Source organism: Heloderma suspectum, chromosome 4, assembly GCF_057233095.1.
Source record: "Heloderma suspectum isolate Gila_16-S chromosome 4, 16-S_ref, whole genome shotgun sequence".
Taxonomy (NCBI): Eukaryota; Metazoa; Chordata; class Lepidosauria; order Squamata; family Helodermatidae; genus Heloderma; species Heloderma suspectum.
In genome coordinates, this window is record NC_139461.1 from 26752082 (window position 1) to 26763450 (window position 11369).

Sequence of the window (11369 nt, forward strand, 5' to 3'; positions counted from 1 at the left end):
CCTTTCCAAAGGGGTGGGGAGGGAGCAAGAGAAATGAATGTGAGTAGGTGCTGTTATATGCACTCCAACAGCAAACTGCATGTCGCAGCCAGTGTGTAATGAAGCCCATATATATAATTACAAACTGAAAAGCAGCCTTTTGATGCTGCTGTGCTGAATTGCAGAGTGGGGGGAAGCTAGTGCCTTGCTGTTTCTTTTGCTGGCTGTTTTTTTCTGTTCAAAGTCTCACTCCAGGTGCATGTTTATAGAGGGGAGGGCAGTGGAAGCCGGTGGCCCTGATTTCAGTGGGGCTGTATTGCATTCTGGGTTAGTCAGAACCAGCCAGTTCTCTGAAGGAGCTATCCTGGGTGATGAACCCATTTTGTGGATAGGGTTCAGTACCTTGGATAACTCCTTTAAAGGTCTGGCTGGTTCTGAGTAAAACCCAGAATGGTCTCGCAGCCCCACTGAAATCAGAGCCACCAGCCTCCACTAGGGGAGGGGTATGATTTGAAGCAGCAAAAAGCCAACAGGTCAAGGTTAAACCACCCCCTCCCTCCCGCCCAAACCTCCAAAAACGTAGCTTCCCAAGGGTACTGTTCAGTTTTTATTTCTCTTTTTGTCCTGGAATTTTATTTTATTTTGAAATAAAGTTAACGAAATAAAGGCAACAAAAAGAAGATCATACGCAATAATAAATCAAGATCACTGAAGAAATAAAGGAGTTTACTAATTATAACTTCAGATACAAATTTAGACATAATTACTCTCAATTAAATAGAAATGCAGTACATCTCACCATAGTGGGAAAGACTGTGGCCTGTGTGTGTGTGCTTTGCTCAGTCTGATGTCCAGGCACTCACTCTTGAATGTACAACTTCAGGGCTTCTCCTCCTCCTCCTTATGGGTCTTTACCTTTTATCTGGGCTTGGACTTGGCAGCCCTTCAAATAGAGGGCTGTCCTCTGTAAAGTAGGACGCATGGCCACCCTAGTTCTGATGCTGTATTTAATTAGTGTAAAGTGTGTGCGTGTGCGGGGGGGGGGGGATTGTTTAGCAGGAAGCTTTAAACATAGAGAAACTGACAGATTTTTTAGTAGTAAACATCTGATTAAATATTTCCATAATACGTTGATTCTGAAAATCTGGAATGCATGTGGAAGAGTTTCCTGCTCATGTATGCTTCCAAACCAAAGCCACTTATTAAGTTAAAGTAAGTTAAAGTCAGAGGAGAAATAGGGAGTGATCTTAAAAGGAGGGTAGGGGAGGATACAGTGCTCTGTCCTATTTTTCTTTGGTCTTTAGTTTGATTCAGTGATCAAAAACCTGCCAGTTTAAGACCAGAGTTAAGACTATCTCATGTTGGCTCATGCTCTGCAAAGCCAGGAAATTGGAAGCTAAGGCTCATGCCTTAATTGACATGCCCCGTGATCAGTGATCATGTTGTGAAATGTCACATTGCGTTTGCTTACAACTTACCTTCCATACATCCACACTTTTCCTGGGCCTTTCAGGCCCAGGTAGGGACTGAAAGATAGGGACAATAGAGTGCCTGGGACCAGCAAAAATGCCCCATGTTGTCCTGTTCCTGTATTGCCTTATGAAGCATATGGGCCTTATTGTATTCCTAGAGGAATCCTCCTGTGAGTTGACACATGCCTATTTGTTGCTTGTAAGCAAGAACAATTTGACATCACACAACATCGTTACTGATCATAAGACATGTCTGTTAAGGCATCAGCTTTAGCTTCCAATTTCCTGGCTTTGTGTAGCTTGAGCCAACGTGAGATAGTCTTTACTCTGGTCTTAAACTGGCAGGGTTTTTTTAATCATTGAATTCCCTTGCTATGTCCCTGTATGTCCAGAAAGACTTACTTCTGAGAAAGCCTCCTCAGGATTCCAACATACCTTTTCCCTTTGCTTCCCTATCCTCTCTTCATCAGTGATCTATCAATCAAGTGAGAGTGATTCCCTGAGCCTTCAAAATTACCTCACTTTTATCTCAGATGTAGGGGTGTATGAAATACTCACCCCATTCCTGTTCGGGCGTCCGCAGGGTGGGGGGAGGCGATCCGTCCCTCCCCCTAGAATCCTCCCTGGCCGGCTCCGCTCCGCGGCAAGTCCGCAGAGCCGCTGGCTGGGCCTGTCTGCTGCCGGGCTGTGGACGCAAATGGCGTCCAGCATAGCCGACACCATTTGTGTCCCTGCTCTTTGCTGTGATAGTCTACGTAAATATTTATGTAGCCTATCACCAAAAAGAGCAGGGACGCAAAAGGTGTCAGCTATGCCGGATACCGTTTGCATCCACAGTCCGGGCCAGTGGACGGATGGCAGCGGACAGACCTAGACCAGCTGTCAGCAGGTAGGATCCGTCCGGGGAGAATTTCAGGGGTGGTGGTGGGGGAGTAGTTCGTTCTGCCACGGACTCCGGGGGGCCGGATTCTAAAGAATCCAGCCGCATTGGAGTCCGTGGCGGATTTCTCCGCCATCCCTACTCAGATGACAGTTTCCTGCTACCCCTCCCGTATTGTCAGAATGCTGACAGAAGCACTGGAATTCCTCTCAAAACACTGGAATACTGGCAGCGTTCTAGCTTCAGAGTGAAACTGAGCATGGCTGACATAACTTTGCCAGCTGTTGCTGCCATAGGCTTTCATGGGACAGAAAAACCTTAATAATTTTGAACCACTGTTTAGAACTTCACCAAACCAATGAAAGGCAAATCTCCTTGACAAAACCAAATAAATACATCAGTTGTTTTCAGCAAAATTTGGAAGAAATATATAATTTGCTGAGTTGGAGCTTGGAGGAAAATGTGTCAATTTTCAGCACTGTTTAACTTGCTGTATGTGGCAATTTTTATTGGATTGTTTGAAATTTTGCACAAGCATAGACCTCATCGGATAGATCATGGATGCCACATTTCACATTATTAGTTGAACCAGTGTCATTTTTATAAGCAGTAGAATTCTGAGGCTTGCAATGGCGGAACTTAACTAAAAGGGCACTCCCATGCCCCTTTAATACTGATCTGTAGTAGTTTTAAACAGTAACTGAATTTTCTTTCAAAACCACAGCAACAAAAGTATTGGAGCTGCAACCAAAATCCATTTGAGTAAAGGGTCGTCTTATACGAAGTCGTAGCATTGGTCCATGTAGCTAAGTATTGTCTGTTCTGATTGGCGGTGGCTCTCCAAGGCCTCAAGCAGAGATCTTTCCCAACTCTGTTTATCCTTTTGATACTGGAAGATGAACCTGGGACTGACTTATGCTCACAACACATGTTCTCCCATTGAGCGGTGGCCTTTCCCAGTTCTTGAAGGTCCAAGTCCCCGAAATTGAGTTCATGATCTTTAAGTTAAAGCAGGTAGATGATCCAAATATTGTGTTACCTCTATCGGTCATACCAGGAATTTAGCATGGCTTTGTTTCAATATTAGAGTTATATTTTTTCTGTAATACAAGGCCAGGTTTCTGACCTGTTCTTGGGTTGTGTTGATACATGCCAACATTCTGAGCAATTCAGTTTTTCCATATCAGATATCCTTTTATGTTTTAAGACTTTCCCCAAGCTTGATCCCAGACATATTCACTTGGAAGAAAGCCCCACTGACTTCAGTATGGTTTACTCCAAGCAACTGAGCACAGGAGTGCAGTCTTTACGTATTGTCCGATCACGTTTCCTTTATCAGCAGTCTCAACTTTTTCACACCTGGCTCCCATATTTAACCCCAACCAACTGCATGAGACCTACTTTTAATTTTTCTTTAAAAAATGGGAGCCAAAATGGTCTCCCGTTTCTGCAGCCTCATTTGCAAAATGGGATGAAAGTTTCATGGGTTTCACATTACCAATGGCAGAGGCCACAGAGTTCCTATTGGTAGCTGCCATACTGCCCAGAATGCCCTTGAGAATGATGTCTCCTTATTTTCAGGATATAGTTGTTCACATTCTGAGTTAACAGCTATAACTATCCTGCAAACGAGGAGAAGAAAGGGAGGGGAAGCTGGTGCTAATTTTTGCTCTGAGTGTAGTAGGAAGTGAACGTTTATTTTCATTTTATTTATGTACCACCCAATAACCAAGGTTCTTTAAAACCATAAAACCTAGCAAAATACAAACATTAAGTCTAAAACAGAATAAAACCAGGAACAGCATAAACCCTAAAATTAAACCAACAACAGGAAATAAGCTCTTCTAGACAAAGCGCTCGTGATTCCTTACAGTTGTTTACAGGTTCGTTAAATGATGTCATGAACTTCCACTTTTGCGTCTGTTTTTTCAGAGCACTTTCTGGGGCAGTGGCAGTTAGAGCAGGGAAAATGGGGTATTATTTCTGAAAAGGAAAGAGACCGTGATTTCCTCATGTATTTGCGCTGTTCTGCTATACCACAGTGCCACCTAGAGGTTATGTAGTGGAAAAGCACAAAAGGAAACACTCCTCATGTAGTATTCGGATCTCAGTTCTTCAGTGAACCCAAACATAGATGCAACGGATTAATAGCCTCATGTAGAAAAGCTCAGTATTAGTGCAAAGAGTTTTTAAAGTGTTAAAAGATTTAAGATTGAAAAGCTTTGGAAAATAAGATGGGTTTTACCTGGCTCCAGGTGAGCCTCTCTGGTGAGGCATTTCATAACCAGGGCACCACCACTGAAAAGGCCCTCTCTTTAGTTGCCACCTGCCACACTTCATTTGGCAGGGGCATCCAGATGAGGGCCTCAGGAGATGTTGTTAAGGTCTGAATAGGTATGCATGGGAGTCAAGATGTTTAAAACCAGCCTTTCTGCAGATTCTTCCCAACAAATTATAAACTTGCTCTACAAAGACCATAAATAATTATGGATGGTGGAACACCCTCTTTAAAAGGAGAGCACATCCTAAATGAAGTTGTCTTTGAATTCTAGAGTTCCTCTGAGGATGAATCCCGGTGGGTTGAAGAACTCTTGAAAATGCACACTGCCCGAGTACGTGATATTGAGCAACTTACCAGCTTGGACTTCTTCAGGAAGACCAGCAGAAGCTACACAGAAATCCTTTCTTTAAAGACATTCATGCATACGTTTGAAAGTGAAATTTAACTATCTCTTAAACTCTGCCGTTCCATCCTCTCATGAAGTGGTGTATATTTTTATATTATATTTATTAATTTGAAACAGGACATTAAAATTATTAGTGTGTTTTAATCTTGCATCAAATCTTAAATATATTACAGTTGTGTCAGGTTTTTTTGATTCTTTAATGTACGGCATATGTTTTTGTTTTTTAAAGAGAGAACTCTTGGAGTGTTAGTAACACTCGAGTTTCTTGGTCAAAGCTTTTTAAAATGGTGCTGCAGATTCAATAACTTACTCTGAGGAAACTTAATTTTTCCAGCACTCCCTTGCCTCATTCTTTTCTCTTTTTTTTAGTCCTGTACTGTGTATCAAACATGTAAAATGACAATTACTATTAACTATGTGATAGATGTATTTAAGCTCCATAGAGAATAGAAACGTAAATATAATAAAACCACACATTCAGTTTTTTACTTTGTGTTCCTTTGTTGTAGAGTAATTTGAATATCTAGAATTTGCTATCACTGGATGTAGTGATGGCCACCAATGTGGATAAGACAAATTCATGGAGGATAAGGCTATCAATGGCTACTAGCCTTGGTGGCTATATGCTACCTCCAGTGTCAAAGGCAGTATGCCTATGTACACCAGTTGCTGGAGAACATGGGCGGGAGGGTGCTATTGCACTTATGTCCTACTTGTGGGTTTCCCGTGGGTAGCTGGTGGTTGGCCATTGTGTGAACAGGATGCTGAATGAGATGGACCCTTGGTCCGATCCAGCATGGCTCTTCTTATGTCAAGCCTTCCTCCCGCCCCTCCCTGGCTCACATGTTTCCAGCCTGTTCCTTACGCTGTGTGCAAACAGAGTCTAACTTACTACATGAACCTAAAAATTATCCTCTGATTTTTAAGCGCTGAAGACTGAGGCTGTTTCTATATGAGGCATTTATTGTGCACTCATGATTGGTCACTTACAGAAGTTCACGGGTCCTATATATAATATTGTCATCCTCCAGGGCACCTCCTGCTCTTTGCAAGCTTATTGCGTTTTTTTTCATGACAACAAAAAAACAACATTTTCCCTCCTCCCGCTATGAACCGCAGTAAATCAGTGGTGTACGAAATGCTGCTTTATCGAAGCAATAGCACAGTGCCATCTAGTGGCTTTATAATGAGCCACATAGAACTTTCCCAGAAAAAAAGGAAAACATGACATGGGAAGGAGCTGATCATAGTCCTGCAAGGAATGCGGAAGCAGAAGCCCCAGTAAATTTGAGGGCTTTTAGCTTCATGTAGAGGGAGCTGGAATATGCATATGAATAAGAGACTTAAGGTGCAATCCCATGGGGATAGGCAGCCACCTCCAAACTCGGAGGCGACCGCCTATCCAGTGCAGGGCAGGAGAAGCATGGAGGGGATCATTCCCTTCACACTTCTCCTGCCCTGCATTTGCAGCTAGACAGCTGATTTCAGCTGCCTAGCTGCGGGAAGGCAGAGCGGGGAAAAGGCTGCGTGTCATACCAGCATTTCTGCCTTCCCTGTCCCGGAATGCCCTGTTTTGGCTGCTTCGGGCTCCTCTGCGTAGCACGGGGCTGTTCCGCACTGCCTGCGAGGCAGCGTGGAAGGGGGGGGAAGGTCAGTTCTCCGGGAACCGACCTTGGAGCACAGGCGCTAAGGTCAGTTCCCGGAAAACCACCTATCCTATGGCCATTTAGCCGCTGACTAGCAGCCATAGGATTGCACCCTTAGGCTGTCAACATCTGTTGAAATATATATTTATTTTCAGGCAAATGGGCTGAGCCTGGGAGTCGGGGGTGGATCCGTAATGCCCTTGACCCAGCCTTTCCCAACTTGGTGCCCTTCAGATGTGTGGGACTAGCAGGGCCATGATAGGGGTTGCATTCCCACGCATCTGGAGGGCACCAGGTTGGGAAAGGCAGCCCCAGTCCTTTGCAGTGCTGTTTGTTGCTCTCACAAGCAGCTCCACACCAACATTCCAAGGGATCCAGGAGACACTTGGATACTAGCATGGGGAAGGTGAGCCAGGTGACAAGGCTGCTGCCCTCTTCTCGTCTGCTGTACTGCCATCTCTGGCTCAACAGAGCTTGTGGTGGGCAGCTTACAAAGGAACTACATATTCATGTTGTAGCACAGCAACATGGCACACAGGGGCTGAGCTCCACAGTTTGGCACCGTAGTAGTGCGCATGCTTGTGTTAGAGCCATTCACGCATGCACACCAGGTGACAAGGCTGCAGCTGACCTTTTCCGGCCTCACTAATACAAAATTATAGCACCACGTCTCAGATTTGGGTTTTACACACCATTCTTGAGCGCCCCAGGGTTCTGGTCAGCTGACAACCCTACAGAAGGCATCATGTGACTATGTTACTGTGGGTGTGTAGAGATAATAAATGATCATAATCCAACAGTCAGACTTCCTATGTTCACATGAGAAAACAGAGGTGGACATTATTATGGACACCTCTCCAACCTGTGCATCTGGATCCTTACTAGTGGACAACATGCTATTTTAGAAATGTTGAGCACAATCCAGCCAAAGCTACTAAGCACTTTGAGGCAGCTACCCTACATGCAGCAAGGCTGCTTAAATGCACTGGGTTGGATCCAGAGGACATTAGTCACATTTTAGACCCTTTGAGATCAGTTATAGCTAACTTGTTCCACTGATTTCGATGGGACTAACCTTCCTCTGGCTCCAACCTGTTGACTTTAACATTTTTGTCTGTGTTTCAGAGGTGTTAGAATTCCTGCTACTGCTCTTCCTGCAGATGTATTGAGGACTTTGCTCAAACAAGCAAATACTAAGATATTTCGTTTATGTTGTTTTTGAGCATTTCTCCTAAGCTATGTTGCCTAGGAACAACAATAAGAATGGAGAAAGCAAGATTGTGTTACTTTGGTCTAAAATATAGGGAACTGCAACATTATGGCTTGTATCCAAAAGATGCCTTGCATGAGTGGGAATCAGTTGACATGACACAGACTCTCTGTATTCTGCCAGTTTTATATATGTGTGTGCACGCGCGCGCGCGCACCCCCCCCTTCCTGCTATCATCTCCCATGCTGTTCAGGAGGGTCCCCAACTTGGTCTGGCCCTGCCATACAGAAGCAATTTCCTCCTAGCAGCACCATGCTGGTGGCTGGGTGGGGTGTGGGGAGATACGAGGGCAGGAATTGGTGTCTGAATGTGCAGCAAGACCATTTAAAGCACTGGCCCTGCCAGAGGAGGGGGTAGCATTTGGACTCCAGGTAGCAAAATGTCTTGGGCTGACAGTACCCCCAACCCTTGGGCATGGCTTTTTGGGGGTACAGCGGGGAGGATGGGTTAGGAGAGCACTTGTTCATAGAGTTCCAAATGAACTTTCATGTGCATCACAGACAGGTAGCCCAATCGGGGTACCAACATCTGCAGCGGATCCTGATTTGAGTGTATGTATAGTGGCAAATCCAGGCGGACTGCCAGGTAATGTGCAAAACGGCCCAGAAAGAATGAGAGAGAGTGTGAGAATATAACAGCCCTGCTAGCTCAGACCAAAGGCCTGTCAAATCCAGCATCCTTTTTCCCATCGATAGGGTGGCCTGGGGGTAGGCAATGTGTTGCCCACAGATGCCAATGTGCCACCAGACCCTTCCTTAGTCCCGCTGAGGTGCCCTGTTCCTCCCGATTTTTAAAAAGATTAAAAGCCGTTCTTACTGGCACCTGAGATTGCTTCAAAGTAAAGCGAGGGCTTGCAGCAGAAACTACCTTCATTTCCCGTTTGTGCTTCTGGGCCCTCTGTGGGGCTCAGAGAGATTCTTAGGGAACGACGGATGGCTACAGGCTGATGCTGTCTTCTGCAGCACACCCAGCCACCAAGAAAAAGAAGGGGTGAGAAAAAGGGACCCCTATTGCTGCTGTCTAGTAAGTGCGGGGGTGGGTGGGGGAGAAATAAAGAGAGCAGCAGAGACTATGGCAGTGAACTGGAGCAGGGGGCGGGGGCTGGTAGCAGTAATACAGCAGAGGGGCAGGGAAGCCAGTAGGGGGGCAGGGAAACCAGAGGTAAGTGAGTGGGGGAGACCACTGGGACTGGGGAGTTCAGCAGGAGGTCAGTGGGGGCTAGGGGAGCCAGCTGGGAGAAACCTGGGGCAGGGACCTGGGGGGATGCCGCCTTCATCACCCCCCGCCCCCAATTTCCCTGTTGCCTCTGAGCTTAGTGGCAATCCTCACAGTAGTTGGGGGCGGGGGCGGATTTTCTCAACAACAATAATCTACGGTTCCCTGTTGTAATGCGTGTTGATTCTACACAGATCCTGAACGGTTGCCTGGATATTTGGACTCTGCTTGTGAGAGCGGCTATGTGGAATGTCTTGATGAAGGCCTGTACTTCAGAATTTATCCCCACACCACTGTTGGGGAGGACAATGTGCTTGTATGTCTTTGTGTGTGTGTGTGAGAGAGAGAGAGAGAAGGGGGGAGGGGGAGGTAAAGATGTTCCGGAAGGGGCAGGGATTTTGGAGGGATCCTGAAAGAGTGTTTGTGTTTTCTTGTGTGTGCTTGCAGTTTTTATGTGTAACTGGGTAGATGCGTGTGTGTGTGTGTGTGTGTATGGGTGGTGTTCTGGGGTGAGAAAGAAAAAGAGATGGGATGAGTTGGCTGGCAAAGGGTGGGGGAGAAACTAAGAGAGAAAAGCTGTTTGCCTTCTGTTAAATTGGTTTCTGTTGGTGCAGAAAAGTGGTTTCAAAGGATGGTTCTTTGGGGCAGATTACTTGTCCTTTGTGACTACCCTCCCCCTCCCCCACTGCAGCCATTTTGTTGTGGTGCCCAGCACTGTTTCTCAAATTGACAAATGTGCCCAGGGGCCCGAAAAGGTTGGAGACCCTTGGGGTGGCAGCTTCCACAGCACCAAAACAGAAGAAACACGTTGTCAAAAAGGAGGTCACCAATTTACATAAAACGTGCACATGCTGTCCTGTCTGTGTAAGTGCAAATATAGAAATAACCACTATAAAGAGAAAAACCAATACCATTGTGAAGAAGACTGCAGCCAGGTGAAGTGTGTGCCTGCTCTGTCTGCTGCCCAGGTGCTCTTGACAGGCAAACTCAAGGCCTCTGCTCTCCTTTCTTATAGTTCTTTGTCTTTAAAATGGATTTGGCCTAGAGAGCCCTTCAAATAGGGGATGCCTTCAAAGAGAGGACTGTCTAACACGGGGGCCCCAACGCAGCACCCGTGTGAGCTATTGTGCCCGTCGGGGCTCCAATGGTGCCCTTGAAGTTCTCCACTCCCTGCGCCCTTCAAAAATGTGTTTTTATACATATCCTTGAAAAATATTAGGACACCAGGTTTTACTTCTTGTTCCTGAACCTGTTGCTGATCAGCTGTTAGGCACGTAGGAAGAGAATGAAAGCGCTGCTTCCTGGGCCCGCCCAATCTTCTGCCCACACAGACCTTTCCCCATTGATCTCTTTCTCTCTCTACCCAACCTCTAGCCTCGCTATTTCTCTCCCCCCACCACCTCTTTACCTTACTGTTTCTCCCCCCTCCTAGCATCTATCCTTGCTCTTTCTCTCACTATTTCCCCCTCCCTCCCAGTCCTCAGCCTTGCTCTTTCTCACACTCACCCCTTTATCTTGCTATGGTGGTGAACAGAGTTGGCTGAGCCTGGGTTTGAGGTAAGGAAAACGTTTTCCTTTTGGGGCTGGGGGCATTTTCCTTTCCTTTGAGGCTGGGGAAAGATAAGGATGAGCAGAACGACCTTATGTAGGCTTACTCAGAAGTAAATCCCACTGAGTTCCATGTAAGCATCCATAGGATTGCAAGCTTAAATGAGTGTTTTGTTGTGCTTCTGTGGGGTCAAATATGTATGTTGGCTTTGGAGTTCAGACTCTTCCTCTGCTTGTACTAACTTTAGTGGGTGAATTACTTCTCTTTTGACTAGCCAGGCCTCCACAGCAGCCGTTATGTGATTAGTCACATCCTCCATGAGAGCCATTTTGTAGTGGTGCCCACAGCGGTTTCTCTCCCGGTTGTGCCCACAGGTCCAAAAAGGTTGGGGACTCCTTCAAAGAGAGGACTGTCCTCTGTAAAGTAGGACACAGGATAGCACCCTACCAACCAGATGCCTCTGGGAAGCCCACAAGTAGGACATGAGCGCAATAGCCTTCTTCTGCTGATGTTCCTCACCTACTGATATTCAGGACATGCTGCCTCTGATCCTGAAGGTAGTACATAGCCATCATGACTAGAAGCTATTGAGTGTTATTTAGTGGAGCTGTGAGGGATTTGGCCATCTGATATCTCCACTGTATTATTAGGCAGCCCCTTTCACTATTTTA

At 45.9% G+C, this 11369-nt stretch overlaps 1 protein-coding gene across 2 annotated transcripts in view; it reads left to right on the forward strand.

The window, feature by feature from the left end:
- ENPP2 (ectonucleotide pyrophosphatase/phosphodiesterase 2) overlaps positions 1-5510 on the forward strand; it is a 119148-nt gene extending 113638 nt beyond the window's left edge. For both annotated transcript variants that reach the window (XM_084848898.1, XM_084848897.1), the window contains exon 25: positions 4884-5510. In XM_084848898.1, coding sequence (XP_084705024.1) covers positions 4884-5057 — 174 coding nt within the window. In that variant the 3' untranslated portion in view covers positions 5058-5510. The remainder of the gene's footprint in view (positions 1-4883) is intronic.
- The last annotated feature ends 5859 nt before the right edge of the window (positions 5511-11369 follow it).